The 17219-nt window shown below is 48.1% G+C and overlaps 1 protein-coding gene across 1 annotated transcript; it reads right to left on the bottom strand.

Annotated features, from left to right (window-relative positions):
• Nucleotides 1-15019: 15019 nt before the first annotated feature.
• LOC131411283 (platelet glycoprotein IX-like) lies at nt 15020-15809 on the bottom strand. Its single transcript, XM_058549975.1, has one exon. The coding sequence runs from the start codon at nt 15807-15809 to the stop codon at nt 15279-15281; it is 531 nt and encodes a 176-aa protein (XP_058405958.1). The 3' UTR covers nt 15020-15278.
• Between the last annotated feature and the right edge of the window lie 1410 nt (nt 15810-17219).

Below are 17219 nucleotides of genomic sequence, written 5' to 3'. Positions count from 1 at the left end.
CGCTCAGTGACGGTGCCAAGGGAAGGCCAGGGCTCTGCAGTCACCACCACCCACCTCTGTTTCAATCAAAACACTTTTACTCTTACTCGTTTCATACATGCAGGGAGTCAGTTTTGTTTGTTAAAAAAATTCTGCTGCTCTCCTCCCAAGAAAATATCACTAAAATCATGGCAGGACGGCAATCACATGGGGACAGATGACAAGTGGATGGAGACTGCTGGGGGGGTTGAGGGGCAGGCTGGGCGGCCCATAGGGTGCTGGGGGGGAATCCAGGCTCAGCTGGTAGAAAGGCCACCGCTTTCCAGGGTAGCAGTTTCCAGTCTGTAGACTGCTTCAGACTGGGAAAATTTCCCTACAACTTTTTGGGCATGAACATAAGGCTGCTGTTGCCTTAATTTCTCAAGGAAGGGTAAGAAGAAAAGACAGAAAACAAAATGGCCCAAACCATTATCATCTGATTTTCATACCAGAGAGCAGGACGTGAAACAGGAATAAGGGTGGAGAGCTGTGTAATGTCACAGCCCCCACACACACCCCATGCGTGCTGGCATAAAACACACGCAGATGCAAACAGACATACCCCAATTTTACACAGAAATTGTTTGGGGGGAAAATTAAGTACTTTTCATCAATCCAGAAGTAATTTCAAAATGATCCTGAAGGGGGAATATATATTACTACTAACCTGGCTATTCTGAGCCAGTTTCCTCTGCTATTTCTGTTTCCTCCAAGCACTTATGTTTCTCAGCTGACAACAGACCAATCACCACTCTCCGGCTCCAGCCCCACCTTCCTTCTACTCTAATATTCGAGGTGGCCCTCATGTCGTGGCAGACAACTCTCCTGTCGCTTGCCAACACCAACCAGTCTCAGATGTGTGGGAGGAGCTGGGTCTCCCCTACCTCACTGGGAGGCTGCAGTCTGTTATGAAGAAGAGCACAGGAGGCATAGCTCCCCTGCAGAGGTTTGTGCCGCCACGCTCCAGCACGAGGGGCGGCAGCACTGATTATTGCATGGATTCTGCAGAGAGAGGCTAATCCTCTTAAAAACTCGGAAATGTGGTGGGAGGTATTTCATAGGTCGACAAATAAGATACATCCTCTAATAGCTTAAAACACTGCAATAAACATATATGTAAACTAAGATTTAACCTGATTAAAATATGCCTCAGAATCAAGGAAATCAGGCGTCACACTAGTTTGTCCTAAATTTTCACATTTTGTCTCAGACTGGACCAGCTCCACACTACATACCAGAGGGAAATTTTTCTACAGACATCGAGGGCCCCCCACCCTTGGCTGCGGGGAGGTGGCCTAACTTTAGTTTCTGGAGATAAACCAGGCAGGGAGACAGAACATCAGGAAAAGCTCCTGGCTTCTGGGACTGTCTCTGTAAAACCTAACTCATGACCTGGTCGGGAAAATGCCCAAAATATTAAACCTCCAAATGACCAGCTCACAGCCACGAAATACGCCTAGCCCTTAAATCACCACCTACAGCTCTCCCCCGAACCCCTGACTCGGAGCTGATCAAAGCTGGAAGTAGCCTCAGCAAAGGCTCAAGGGAGAGGGCTCAGAGAGCGGTGGTGCAGGGCGAAGGCTGCAGAGCCTAGAGCCACACTTTTACGTCAAAAGGACCTGAGAGTATAAATAACTGGTGTATGTGCACGTGCACGCACGCACGCGACTATGTCCTGTCCTCATGAACCAGTTTCTGTTCCTCACCCCCCCACACACTTCCTGCTTGTCCCCTTAATCCCACAGAATTGAGATGACCACCTCCAGATTAGGCAAAAGACAGACAAGCTGCAGTGATCAGCTAAGTCTAATAAGGCAGAGTTACACTGGGATTCTGGGGAGAGAGGCAAGGTCTTTCACTTGGGGCTAAAAATATACTAACAACGCTCCAAGCAATATACTAACAATGCTCCAAGAATTATGCGGACAAAGGGCCTGGCTCCAAGGTTCCCACTGGTGGAGTCTCCCGTCTCGATGTGCCTCGTGCCCTAGAGCCACGTGCCTTATTCCTCTGCGCCGGGATGAGCAGCCAGGCCTGGTGGTCTCCACCGCCTGAGCTCTCCCCACACGGTTATCCCTCCAGCACACAGCTCTTGGCTCTGGGGGAAATTCCTCTGCCAGAAGACCAAAGCGCGTCCCGGTGAAGATGACGCTGTAATCAGCCAATTCAGCTTTGAGGTTATACACTCCCTCCTCCACTGCCCACAGGGACCCAGAGAGCACAGCCGTCTCGCAGGGTCCTTATCCACTTCAGACAAAGAGCGCAGAACTCAATAGCTCTTCCTGCCTAAAAGCCCCTTAGCCAGTTCACACACGCTCACCAGCCAGCCACCCTGCCTTTAGCACACAATGGGTGTTTTCATTAATTCCAGTAGTTTTACAGGTCGATCTTAAACACCTTCAAAGACAACCCTTCCCGAACAGAACCCGTTTTTGGACAAACATGGAAGACTTTCTTAAGAGCCAATCAGTGGGGTGGTGATTTCCCTTACTTACCATATTCTTCTGGGACTTGCATTCCAAAAAGCCCCAGGTTCTTCAACTTCTCTAAAGTGTCATGTGGAATTTTTCCCTCCTGGTTGATTTTTTGAGAGTCCACTGCCAAGAGGAACAAACTTGATTAAACAAAACATAAGCTACATTTATACAAATAAAAGTAAACAACAGCTGTTGTATAGGATACAATTCCAGTGTCAGAAACCTCAAAACTGGAAATTGTCTAGTCATGGTCCTTCAGCATGTGCTCAATTTTACCTAATTAGCCTGACAAGAGTTGTATTTTAAAAAATTACCACTATCAGGTGATGTTCTGTTTCTTGCTTTGGGTACTATTCACATGAGTGTATTCATTGCCTAAAACTGCAGCAAATTATACATTTGTCAGATGTAAACTCCTCTGTAGGCATTTACTAAACTTGATTTTTTTTTTTATTACCAGTACCTTCTAGAAAATTAGACAGTTAAGTACGCAACTCCCAGAGCTGTCCTAAAAATGTTAGGCTAGCTAGCCAACCTCCAGGCAACATCCATGCCGAGACCAACCTAGTGTCCAGAAACCACAGGTCTGTCCCCTTCGCCCACTATGGTGGCTCTGAGAACACTTTGGTCTGTTTAACACCAGTGCTCATATGCATTAGAGTAAAACTGAACAATCACTAGCATTAGGTCTTTAATTGCACACTTTTGCATGAATCAAGTTAGAGTGTTTTTTAAAATTCTAACAAATCAAACTTTATCACTACTATAAATTTTAAAAATCACAACCTACACTTATACATTTTTATACACACAGGTCACTAATGAGAAATATGAATTCCTTAAATGGCGTCCAAACCCTTCATTTTTTACTTACTTTTACAACTTTACTGACATATATAATTAACATACAATAAACTGCACATATTTAAAGTATATAATTTTCTGCATTCTGACATATATTTGCCCATAAAACCATAACCACAATCAACCAAAAACATTTCCTTTTCCACCAAAAGTTTCCCTGTATTCCTTTGTGATCAGTCCTCCCCTCCACCTCCATCCCTAGGCAACTACCAATTTCCCTTTCATGGACAGGTTAGTTTCCATTATTGTCTTTTATATAAATGGAGCCACATAGTACATATTGTTTTGGTCTGGCTTCTTTGACTCAGCATAATGATTCTGAGATTCATCCACGTTGCTGCATGTATAAATACTTCATTACTTTTTTGTGTGTGTGTGTGTGAGGAAGATCAGCCCTGAGCGAACATCCATGCCAATCCTCCTCTTTTTGCTGAGGAAGCCTGGCCCTGGGCTAATATCTGTGCCCATCTTCCTCCACTTTATATGGGACTCCGCCACAGCATGGCCTGACAAGCAGTATGGCGGTGCGTGCCTGGGATCCAAACCCGGGCCACCAGCAGCAGAGCGTGCACACTTAACCGCTACACCACGGGGCCGGCCCCTTCATTACTTTTTATTGTTCAATATTCTACTGTATGGGTGTAAAATCGTTTATCCATTCACCTCTCAATGGATAACTGGGTGGTTCCTAGTTGTAGACTCTTAGAAATAAAGCTTCTAGAAACATTCATATTCAAGTTTTTGTGTAGCTATGTTTTCATTTCTCTTGGGTCAATACCTGGGAATGGAATGGCTGGGTTACATTGTAGGGGATATTTAACTTTTAACAAACTGTAAGGATCTGGGGAGACGTCTGCTTCTAGCCAAGATGGAGCAATCCAGCAAGATGGATTTATCTCCCTGCCTTAAAATATTAAAAATACAGGGCACTGGGTACAGTAGTCAGAAGAATAACGTGTTACTAGTAGAAAAGAAATAGCCCTAGGCCATGCATTCTCAACAGGGGCAATACCACCCCCAAGGGAGTAAAAACTGGTTCTGGGGGCCGGGGGGGGGAGTAGCAAAAATTATTCTTTATACATAAAGCACAGAAACACATACAATACATAAACAGATATACAGTATAACTGTGGCATTAAAATTTCATGGGGGGTGGGGAATAGGGAAAAAAGATGTCTAAAAAGGGTTTGAGGGGGTGCGAGGGCAATAATGAAAAAAGGTTGAGAAACACTGCCCTATAGGCTGCTCTGCCCCTGCCTAACCAAACTTAAAAGCAAGCCTTGAAAGGATCAAACTGTTCCCAAGTAACTTAACTGCTCTAGACCAAAGCTGGAGAACGACATATATTAAACACACACACAAATATCCAGCACCAATAACGTAACATCCACATTGTCTGGTATCCAATAGAAAACTACCCAGCACGTGAAGAAGCAGAAAAATATGATCGATGATGAGAAGAAAATCAATCAACTGAACATGACCCCAAAATAATACAGATGATAGCAGACAGGGATGTTAAAAGAGTTGTTATAACTATACTCCAAATGCTCAAGGAGGAGGAGGAAAATTTGAGCATGTTAAGGAGAGAAACGGAAGACACAGAGAGACATGAATTGAACTTCCAGACATGAAAGACAGAATGCCTGAGATGAAAAGCACTAGGTAGGATTAACAGTAGACTGAATACTGTAGAAGAGAGGATTCGTGAGCATAAACACATAACAATAAAAACTACACACAATAAAAAGGAATAGACAAACAACAAAAAACAGAGCCTCAGGGAGCTGTGGGACAACTTCAAGCAGCCTAATATATATGATTGGAGTCCCCAGAGGAGGGCGGGGGAGGAGGGGTGGGGAATGCCATATGGCTGGTGATAACAAATAATCAAAGAAATAATGGCCAAAAATTTACATAGATCCAAGAAGTTCAAAGAACCCCAAGCAAAAGAAAAGTGAAGAAAACTACACCAATACACATTATAATCAATTTCCCGAAAACCACTTAAAAGCAGCCAGAGACAAAAGAAACTCTGTAAAAAGGAACCAAGATAAAATGGCAGCAAGCATCTCATCAGAAACAATGTTAAGTCTGAAGAGAGTGGACCATAAAGGGCTGAACGAAAAATGTTGTCAACACAGAAATCTTTTCTGAAGAATCAGACTTTTCCAGGCGTATAAAAGATGAAAATATTCATCCCCTGCAAAGCTGCACTGCAAGAAACATGAAAAGAAGTCCTTCCCACAGAAGAATGATAGTACCAAAAGGAAATCTCATCCTACTTGAATGAAGATCACCAGAAATAGTAACTAGATGGGTAAACATAAAACCTGTTTTTTCATTTTAAAAATGACATTAAAGGGGCCTGGCCACGTGTCTTAGCAGTTAAGTGCATGTGCTCTGCTGCTGACGGCCCGGGTTTGGATCCCGGGTGCGCACTGACACATCACTTCTCTGGCCATGCTGAGGCAGCGTCCCACATACAGCAACTAGAAGGATGTGCAGCTATGACATACAGCTATCTACTGGGACTTTGGAGAAAAAAGGGAGGAGGATTGGCAGTAGATGTTAGCTCAGAGCCGGTCTTCCTTAGCTAAAAAACCCAAAAAGATAAAAGAGGAAGATTGGCATGGATGTTAGCTCAGGGCTGATCTTCCTCAAAAAAAAAAATGACAATAAAAATAAGAAAAATAATAGCCTGATGAAAAAGTTCTGGAAATGGATAGCGGTGATGGATGCACAACATTGTGAATATATTTAATGCCACTGAATTTTACACTTAACAAGGATTAAAATGATATACTTTATGTTATGTATATTTTACCACCACTACAACAAAAAATAGCACGGTATTGTAGGGTTTACAGTGAATGTGGAAATCAAGTGCATGCGACAGCACATGGGCCAGGAAAGCGGAAATGTTGTAAGGTTCTTATACAATACATCAAGTGGTATAAGATTAGCTGAAGGCAGACTTTGAATCCACATATACTATAAACTCTAAAGCAACCACTTAAACAAAAGATATAACTAATAAACCGACAAAAGAGATAAAATGGAATCATAAAAAATACTCTATTAATCCAAAAGGAGGCAGAAAAAGAGGAAAAGGGGAACAAAGGAGAGATGGAACAAATAAAACAAACAGCTAGACAATAGAGTTAAATCCAACTATATCAATTATCACATTAAAATAATCATATATCAAAAATCAATTAAAAGGCACAGACTGTCAGATTCGATTTAAAAAAAAGACAACATTCATCTATGCTGCCTATAAGAAACCCACTTTATTATTTTTATTTTAAACTTTTATTTTGAAATAATTTCAGATTTAAAGAAAAGTTGAGGCCAGCCCATTGGTGTAGTGGTTAAGTCTGGCAGGCTCCACTTCCGCGGCCTGGGTTTGCGGGTTTGGATCCCACATCGCTCATCAAGCCATGCTGTGGCGGTGACCCACATACAAAATAGAGGAAGAGTGGCATAGGTGTTAGCTCAGGGCTAATCCTCCTCACCAAAAAAAAAAAAAAAAGTTGCAAAGACAGTATGCTCTTCACCCAGCTCCTCCTAACAGAACCTTATAGAACCATGGTAAAATTACCAAAATGAGGAAACTGACATCCATACAATATTACTAACTAAATTACAGAATTAGTTTTAATTTCACCAGTTTGTCTATAATGTCCTTTTCCTGTTCCAGGATCCAATCCAGGATCCCACTGTATTTAGTTGTCAGGTCTCCTTAGTGTTCTCCAGTCTGTGATAGTTCTTCACTCTTTCCTTGTCTGGGGCCAGCCCAGTGGTGTAGCGGTTAAGTGTATGCGCTCTGCTTTGGCGGCCCAGGGTTCGTGGGTTCGCATCCTCGGTGCGCACTGACGCATCGCTTGTCAAGCCATGCTGTGGCAGCATCCGGTAAAAAGTAGAGGAAGACAGGCACAGATGTTAGCTCAGGGCCAACCTCCCTCAGCAGAAAGAGGAGGATTGGCATCGGATGTTAGCTCAGGGATAATCTTCCTCACAAAAAAAAAAAAAGTTTTTCCTTGTCTCTCCTGACCCTGTCACTTCTAAAGCACTGGGTGCTCTGTAGAATGTCTCTCAGTTTGGATTTGCCTGATGTTTTCTCATGAAGAGACTGAGGTTATGTGTGTTGGGCAAGAACCCTACAGGGGTGATGTGCCCTTCTCAGTGTACCATATCAGTGGGTACATCATGTCACTAAGGCTTATTACTGGACTGCTAACCTTGATCACTTCTTTAAGGTGGTGTCTGCCAAGACTCTCCATGTAAAGTGACTGTTTTTCCCTTTGTAATTAACAAACACCATGGAGGAACTACTTTGAGATTATATAAAGAAACTGTTTCTCTTCAAACTTGCGCATATTAACTTTAGCACCCATCAGTGGAACTGGCCTACAACGATTCTTACTGTAGTGTCTGCTTCAGGGTAACTGCGTATTTTCACAATTCCTGTTAAGTGGAAGAGAAACTCCATTTGAATATAAAAGCACAAATCGGTCAAGAGGATGAAAAGATCTATCATGCTGACACTAACACAGAGACAGCGGGACGAGCAACTGAGTATCTGGCAAAGCAGATTTCTGAGCAAAGACTATTACCGGGGATAAAGAAGGTCATTCATAGTGATAAAGGGGTCAACTCAACACCAGGACTTAACCGTCCTGCACATTTATGCACCTAGTAACAGAGCTTCAAAACACACGAAGAAAAAACTGATGGAAATGGAAAGGAAAAATAGATATACAATTATAGTTGGAAATTTCAACATCTCTCTCTCAATAACTGATAGAAAAAGTAGACAAAAAATTTGCCAGAATACAGAAGATTTGAACAACACTATCAACCAATTTGTCCTAATTGACATTTATGGAACACTCAACGAAACAGGAGAATATTCATTGTTTTCAAGCGCACATGGGTGAACATTTCCAAAGACAGACCATATTCTGAGCCATAAAACAAATCTCAATAAATTTAAGAGAATCCAAACTGTACAAGTATGTTCTCTGACCATGGAATACTTTCCAGAAATCAGCAATGGGGACGTCCCTACAGACACTACAGACTTTAAACTCTGCTCCTTTAACAGCTCCATCCCCTCCCTTTCTTTTCCTGATGTCACAAAATTACATATTTGTAGACTGTGTCCAAAAACTAATGATTGTTTAAAATGCACTAGTCCCTTAAATTACAGGCATACCTCATTTCCTCATGCTTCACTTTGTTGCACTTTGCAGATATTGTGTTTTTATGATATCCTCCACCAGCAAAGATTACAACTCACTCAGATGATGGTTAGCATTTTTTAGCAATAAAGCATTTTTTAATTAAAGTATGTACATTTTTAAACATAATGCTATTGCACACTAAATAGACTACAGTATAGTGTAAACATAACTTTTATATGCCCTGGGAAACCAAAAAATTTATGTAATTTGTTTTATTGCAATATTCACTTTATTGCAGGGGTCTGGGACCCAACTTCATAAATATCTCTGAGTTATGCTTATATATGGAAAACAAACTGTAGAGTTACAAAGTTACACAGATACCAGCTTTTAGACTAATAATGTTTTTTTAACGTATCAGTCTCTTAAATCACGTAGAACACAAAAATTGGAGTTACAAACCATTGTTACAATAATACTAGCTTTTATAATGCCCTTGTATTTACCTTTACTGAGATCTTTATTTCTTCATACAGATTCATGGATTCAAATGGGTGTTGGATCTTGTCAAATGCTTTCTCTGCATCTACTGAGATGATCTTGTGATTTTTATTCCTCATTTTGTTAATGTGGTGAATCACAACGATTGATTTGCAGATGTTGACCCATCCCTGCATATACGAATTTTTTAAAGCTCCTGCGACAGGCCTCCTTTCTAGGAGTGCTCATGAAATGATGTCGTGGTTCAAGGCAGTTTGGGGAGGCCTAAAACAGGAAAATACGTCTTGCTTGAGAAGCTTGCTGCAGGGTTAAATAACCCCTGTGGGGATGACGACCCAGCACCAGCGCAGGGCCTCAGTGAAAGGAGGGGCTTGGCCTCCTGCGTAGGACAACAGGAGAGCTTAGAATAAATACTATTTTTCTGTGATAGGACAGTGACGACTGCCCTTTCGTGTGGTTATCTGTGACAAATCAGCATGAGTTTACTATTTTGGGGTAGCATCTTATTTAAACCTCAAAACAACTGTGTTCATCTCAGAATTTAATGCGTCCATTTCGTGCATCCCTCCCCGGATCGTTTTTCCGTGCCGGATAGGCTTTTCCGGCCACTCAGCAACGTCTGAGCTCCTGTGGGCAGCCCTGGGGGGTGCTTCTGAGGCCGGCCTTGCGGGCCATCCTTCCTGGCTTCAAATCCCAGCTCTGCTGCTTACCTCTCCGTGTCTTAGTTTCCCCATCTGTGAAACAGGGCAAAGGAAGGCGACAATGGTGCCCACCACCCACTGCTGTGCAGTTGCTCTGAGCATTACATACCTTCACAGGGGAGGCATGTGGAGCGGTGCCTGGCACCTGCGTGCTGGCTAAATGCAGCAGGACACAGAGCTGAGCCCTGCAGCTGAGTCCCGCCTGCTCAAACCCCCACCCCCTCTTCCACTCTCTCCTTACTCAGGGTTAGGACCATCAGTGTCTTATCCACACTTCTGGGCCTTCTCTCTCTCTCCACAGCTCGCTCCGTGAATGAATTCAGAATTCCCTGAAACTAGCTACACATGAAAACATTGAGCATTCATGACACGTACTGAAAACACAAGCATTCAAGCTTCCGAGCAGTATAGACAAAATAGATAGAAGGGCAGTTCTTCTGAACAGAGGTCACCTCGGGGAAGGCACAAATGATAGGACAAATCCACCGGGGGAGTGTTTATCCTGTTAGCGGTCAGGGATATGCAAATGATAAGACCTTGCAGTGGATACTATTTTTTAGTCACTAAAGTGAAAGAAAACTTGAAAAAGCTGTTAGCTCCCAATGCTGGCAAAGCGGCCACGAGGCTGCTACAAGCTTTCAGGGATGGAGATGCTCTGGGTGCGTGAAAAGCCCTGTGGGGATTCATCTGAGGGGCAGGATTCGAGGAGGGGGTCAGCAGGCTGGCCCGGGCCGTCTGTGGAGGCCGGGAGGAAAGAGGGCCACCGCCCACGGAAAGAGGGCTGGTCTCCCGGCTGCCTACAGGGGAAGGAGGCAAAACGCAGAGACCTCAGCCTCCCCCGGAAGCCGGGAAATGCATCCTGAAATGTCCCGCCTATCGGAGTGGCGGAAAGGGCAAAGTTTTGGGGAGCGTCACGCGTCAGATCTTAGAAAGTCAAAGCCCCAATGCCCAGCAATTGACTTCTTGGTCTAGAGCAGCGATTCTCGAACTTTTCCTTCTCAAGACTCCTTGACGCTCTTAGAAATGTTTGAGGACCACAAAGAGCTTTTGCTTATGTGGGTTATGTCTGTCAATAGTTTACAGTATGTGAAAGTAAAGCTGAGAGAATTTAAAAATGTTTATGTGTTAATTCATTCAAAATGTGCTAAGTTTCAAGGATGTTTACCTAAATAAAATATTTTGATAAAAATAGATATGTTCCAAAATAAAAAAAATTGTGAGAAATGTGGCATTGTTTATATTTTTGCAAATCTCTTCAGTGTCTGGCTTAATAGACTTGGCTGGAACCTCATGTTTACTACTGCAGTCTGTCTATTGTGACATCATACATCATGTAGGCTCTGGAAAATTCCCTTTTATTTTAAGAGGGTTTTTAATTTGAGAGAATGGGAATGAAAAAGGCTAATAGTGTCTCATTTTATGAAAATAGTTTTGAACTTGTGGACCCCCTGAAATAGTCTCAGGGACGCCAGGGGTCCCTGGAACCCCACTTTGAGGACTGGTGGTCTAGAGAAATAAGCAGACAGGTGCACAGATGGTTCCCTGCAGCGCTGATGGCAGAGGAGAACACTGGAGCAACGGCACCTCTATGAACAGAGGACAAATAAACCGTAGAACACTGACACTGTGAAATACCGTGCAACAATTTAAGAGGGAGGTGGGTGGAGTGGTGGCTAACATGGACAGATCTGTAAATTATGTGGCCATGAAAAAAAGCCAGTTTCAGAAGAATATATAAATATGACACCATTTACATAAAAACCTGCCATAAGACAATCACATTTTCGGTGGGCACATATACACATCTGTAAGTTCCTGGAAAAGGTCTGGAAGGATCCACATCAAACTGATAGCAGTGGCCACCAGAATTGGAGAAGGGTGTACCAATTTAATTCTTTTAATTAAGAAAGCAATATAGTTTAGCCTTCCTCTCTGAATTTAATCCACTTTATCAGAGATCTACCTAAAAACATAAAACTTTCCCAAGATTTTCAGACATTTCCCAAAGCCTAAAGTGTAAGTCATCACTGCTTCTTATCCAGAGTGATTTAAAATGCAGATTCCAGCTGCAAAGCCGTCTAGAAAGCCGACAGTCAGAGGCCGGGGTGTCTGTTGAATCAGACCCTGTGCTTAGAAGGTTCCCCAGGCCATCGACTCTCTGTTCCCCAACTCGGGCAGAGCTGAGTGAGGGCAGAGCCCTCCGCCCTCTGCTCTCTGGCGTCTCAGGCCCGCGCACAGGGGCTGGCTCAGGCCCTTTTCCAGAGAGGAAGCATCCTTTGCCCGACAAGGGAATTCGCTCTCAACTAGTTTGAGGCGTCATCCTCAGGGGCTGGAGATGGTGAGAGTCCTGGCTGGGCCCGGCAGAGAGTCCTGGGGAGACTGTGTGTGTGTGTGTGTGTGTGTGTGTGTGTGCGCGCGCGCGCGCGCGCGCGCGTGCACGCATGCTCACAGGAGGTTGGGCGAGTGTACATGCAGAAAATATGAGATGGGCACCCTGTGTTGGGCTGGGGCTGGCTGTGGCTCAGGGCCAGGACTCAGCGTGTGCCCCTAAGAGTGCCCCCACTTCATAAGTGCCCCTTCTACAGAGTGGCCTCCTTCTGATCAAGCATGCATTACCTTAGCACAGAGCGCACAGCCGACAATGCCAGATGCCCACCTTCTGCTTGCTGCGGGGTGCGCAGGGAGAGCAGGTGTCCAGGCCTCCCTTGCGGTTAGGGTGGGGCCCCTGACTGGGTTCTAGAGAGCCACCGCTTGTGAAGGTCGCCTATACCACTCCAGGCCTGGCCGCCAACATCTGTGCAGTCCTCTCCACTCTCTCTGCTCGCCCGCTGGCCAGAGGAATGCAGCAGGCCAGCAGAGGGCTCTGAGCAGGCCCTAGAAGATGGGCTTAGCAGGAGCCAGGAACCTTGAAGAAGGCCTCCTGGTGAACAACTGAGCACACCGAGGTGTGAGGGGGAACGCACCTTGACTGGGGTAAGCGGCGAGCCAGGTAGGGTGGCTGTCACAGCAGCTGGTAAGAATTACCCCGACAAATTCTCCATGGGCAGCTGGATTTTGAAAATACTCGTTAAAGAGATGATTGTGAGGATAATGTCATGGTGACTGTTGGGATGGACTGACGGTGATGACAGAGTTGGTGTTTTGTTTATAATGGGGCTGATGTCCACGGTTGTTTGGAGCTGGTGGTGACAGAAGTGGTAGGGGGACAGCAGTGGCGGGGGCAGTGTTGACTCATGGGGCTGCTGTCTGCAGCTGTGCTGGAGAGAACGGAAGGGGTGGCAAGTATGAGGCTAGTGTGCAGGCCGTGGTGGGAGCTGGTGGTCGTGGAGGAGATGGGGTTGGTGGCCATGGGGAAGGGAGAATGTGTCGCTGGCCATGGGGAGGTGACTGTGGCTGACTGTTGTCCTATAGGGGACAGTGGTGGCTTATGTGGTACGGTTGGTTGTAGTGGTGGGAGGTATTGATGCTGGGGTTGGTGGCTGTGGAGCGGGTGGGACTGTGGAGACAGCTCTCTGGTGGTGGCCTTGCTGGCCTGGGATGGAGATGGTGGGGATGATGGAGACGGTGGGGATGACGGAGATGGTGAATAGAACTTCCCAGTGGACCTATTTTCCTGGGGCTCCCATGTGGATCCATTATGCACCTTGGGAAATCCCCGCCTGGCCGCTGAAGGTCCCTCCACTCCTCCCCACCCTCAGGAAAGTCTGATTGGTGACGCCGGGCTCCTGGCAGGTTCTCACTGGACCGAACCACTCAGCCAACAGGATCCAGGCCTGGCATGGTGATCACTGTAGCACCAGCCCTGTGGCCACATGCACTGGCCTCAGGAAGGAGCAGGGGCAGAATTTAGGGGCACCCCATGTGGGGTCTTGGGGGCTGCAGGGCCTTGGTTCTAAGGGGTCCCAGGGGCCAGGAAGCTTTCAAGGGAGCACTTTTCTGGTGTGAAAGGGGGCCTGTCTGGGACCATTCCTGTGAAGTGAATGTGGAGGGCCCTGGGCCTGCGTCCTCCTCCACACAGTGTGAGAGAACAGCCCCTTCCTCACACGGTTTGCACAGGATACAGAATGCCCAACGTGAGGTGCTTCCCGCAGGGCCTCATTCATACGAAGTGTCCCGTAAGTAGATGCTGCCTTTTACCATTGTTCTCATTAGGCGGCCATGTTACAGGTGATTCTTAACCCAGAAATCACAGACTCTCAGCCTATGGACTCCATCTCGTCAATTAATATGTTTTCTTTATTCTGCTGATATATATTTAAAATTTTTTTGATTTAGTTGCTTACACTTGAATAATTTAGAGATTTCACATAAAAATTTAGATTTCCAATATCTCTGGAAGAACAGAAGACTGGGCACCTGGGTCCTCATCTCCACATGGCAGCATTCGGCTGGGCATCTTTGGATAGAACCGGCTCTCTGGTTTGCCACAGTCTCCACCACACTCTACTGCCCCTCCCTCCCCCTGAGTTTGGGCTCCTGTTCCAGCCTCTCCTCTGTGGGTAGCTGCCCTCTAGTGGCTCTCTGCGCCTGCTTGGCCTTCCTTGTGGCACCCTCTGACCCACAGGCCTGCCTCCAGTCGGCACTGTTCTTATGGGCGCACAGGTCTGCTGGCCCACCACATGGAGGTCCTTGAGGGGGGAACATTGGTGTAACTAGATTTGGGTGTGACTTGGCCAGTAACAGACCAGTAAATGCTGTCTCGTATGGTGGAGGAAAGTTTGTTATTTTAACTGCTGGCCCCAGAATTCCTCTGAGGGAGAGAAGTGTCTTGTGTGAAGAATTCGGTAACTGTTGCTTGGGGTAGAAGGGAGACCCCAGAGTTTGCAAGTTTCTGATGTCAGCACTTGGAGGGGAGTTGTTTCCATGCGAGAGAGAGGAATTCGTTGTTTTGTTTCTGAAGAACAAGGGTAGAGAGGGGGAAAAGGAGAGAGAAAGTAGCGCAGGAGGAGGTGAGAAAGGATGGGGCCAGGGGAGCCCAGGTGGCCTCCTGGCCAGGAGAGTGGCCGATGGCCATTTTGGGGACAGTGAGGTGCCTTTCGAGGTATGTGTATTGCAGAGATGGAAACCCCTCCTCTCCCCCGCCCAGGGTCTTCAGTGCCTCCTGCTCTGCTCGCTGCTGTGTTGTGAGAACAAGCTTTTTGTGGAGTTTGGAGAAGGGCCGAGTATCGACGTGAGATTGGCCTGGGCTGTCTGGGGCGGCCCATGTGGGGCCAGGAGAACCCAGTCCTGGGACGGGGCAGAGCAGCTCCAGAGACTGTGGACTTGGGGGTGGCTGGTGTGGGGCAGCCCGTTTTACTAGGAACTTGGGGGACGGAGAAGCCCCACTTGATATCTGGTGATAACAAATGGACGCAGGTTTCCAGAAAGAGCCAGACTCAGGTGCTGAGGAAATCTCCGAGCTTGGATAAGGCGGCTGAGCAGCGAGTCTATTTTGAGCTACTGGCGGCTCGGGCTGACCAGGGCTGGTGGGGTCTGAGCAGGGGCTCATGTCCTGGCCGCTGGTCTGGGGGGACCCTGGGGTCCTGGGCTCAGTCCAGGGGCTCTGTGACGGTGCACAGCAGGCCAGCCAGGAGAGCCAGGCCCAGCGTGGCCACGACAACCAGCGCCACGTCCCCCCAGAACCCCGGGGCGGCCCAGGACGCCTGTAGCTGCCAGCCGCAGTCGCCCAGCTCGTAGCCCGTCAGCTGGCCCAGCGGGCGGTGGGTGGCGAGGGCGGGGCTGGCACAGCGAACGAGCGGCAGGGCCTCAGGCATGCGGTCCTCCAGCCAGAGGCGCAGGTAGGTGAGGCTGCAGTCACAGTGCCAGGGGTTCTGCGACACGCTGAGGGTCTGCAGCTGGGGCAGGTGGTCGAAGGCGCCGGGGGGTATGGAGCGCAGGCTGTTATTGACCAGCAGGAGGTGGCGGGTGTGGGCGGGGAGAGCAGGCAGGGCGGTGAGCCCCCGCCCCTCGCAGTCCACCCGCAGCCCCATGGTTTCCAGGGCCTGGCAGGTGCACTGCGTGGGGCAGTCCTTGGCGGCCTCCGCGGCCCAGAGCAGGAACAAGGCCCCCCAGACAGGCATTGGGCAGGCTGGCTGTGGGGAGAGTGACCATGAGATGAGGGAGGGCCTGGCTCTCCCTCATCCTGGGGGAGAGGTCCCCCCTCATCCTGAGGGCCACTGGACACTGGGCACAGTGGGACCTGACCTGGGTCAAGGGACGACTCACCTCCCTTCTCAGGCCTCAGCTTTCTCCTCTGTGAAATGGGGTGAAGACTGACGGAGGTGAAGCGTAGCCAACCTGGGCCCGGCTGACCCTCGCTGGACACTCAGAAGGCGGGATGTGGAGGGTGGCTCTGAGGGGGAGGGGGGCGGGGTCAGTGTGTTCTTGGGAAGGGGAAGGGACCTCCTGGCCCCTATCAGAGACCCCAGCCCCTGCTCAGGGGTGGGGAGAGCAGAAGCCTGCTAAACGGCCCCCAGCCCTGGTCCCTGGCCCCCAGAGCCTGGGGAAAGGCCTTAGAGTGGGCCTCCCAGGCTGCTCTCAGCCTCCACGCCTGAGCCTGGGGTCAGGCTGCTGGTGTAGACTTTACAGACCACACCTCGCCCCACCAATTCCAAACAGCTTTGCCAAAGCTAGTGAACTCTTCCGTGATGCCTGATGTAGAAAACAGCAGGGCGAGGGTGCTGAGGTAGGGACAGGGAAGTGAACCCAGGACGGGCTCTGTCTGGAAAGGCGTTGATCTAGGCTGATGCTTGGACCTGGGGAAATCGAGCACCAGCGAGGGAGAGTGACTTGTGCAGGGTCACCCAGTGGTCCGTGTCAGGGACTAGACTCAAACTCAAGTTTCATGAGCCCCAGTCTTCTGTCTGGGTCACTGCCTTCCTCCAGAACTCAGTCGGGGGCTGTTCCCCCTTCCTGAGATGAGCTCTCCCTCCAGGGTCTGGCCCACGGCAGGCATCAAACAAATATTTGTCGAATAAACCAATGAATCTTGACTCAGCCAAGGATCCAGTGTCTCAGAGCGAGCGCCCCCTCCCAACCCCGAATTCTAAAGGGGAACACCGCCAAAGGAGGGACAGAGGCAGGACTTGACTGCCAGCCTCCCCTCTCCCTGTGGGCCTTGTCCCCTCATCCCAGCTGGGAGGGGCCCATGGTGGGAAGGCTGTGCTGAGTAGTGAGAGGGCCACTCACCTGTGAGGCCTGCGGTTGAGGGACCCCTTCTGCGGCCTGAACTGTCCTGTCGAGGCCCTGGTGGCAGCTCTACGTGAGGCAGCCGATGGGTGGCCACTGCTTGAGTGAGAGGAAGGAAGTGATGAAAATAGCCTGGCTTATCCCCCAAGTGCAGCCCTGGAGGGCCTATCTGCAGAGGCAGGGGCCCTCGGGGTCCCGGGGCCTTGGCACAGAACCGCGGGTCAACCCCCGTTTACAGGAGGGAGGCCCACAGCGTGTCCCACTGTACAGCCAGTGCCTCGGGGAGCCTCAGCACAGGTGTG

Source organism: Diceros bicornis, chromosome 2, assembly GCF_020826845.1.
Source record: "Diceros bicornis minor isolate mBicDic1 chromosome 2, mDicBic1.mat.cur, whole genome shotgun sequence".
Taxonomy (NCBI): domain Eukaryota; kingdom Metazoa; phylum Chordata; class Mammalia; order Perissodactyla; family Rhinocerotidae; genus Diceros; species Diceros bicornis.
This window is presented reverse-complemented; position numbering and strand designations above follow the sequence as displayed.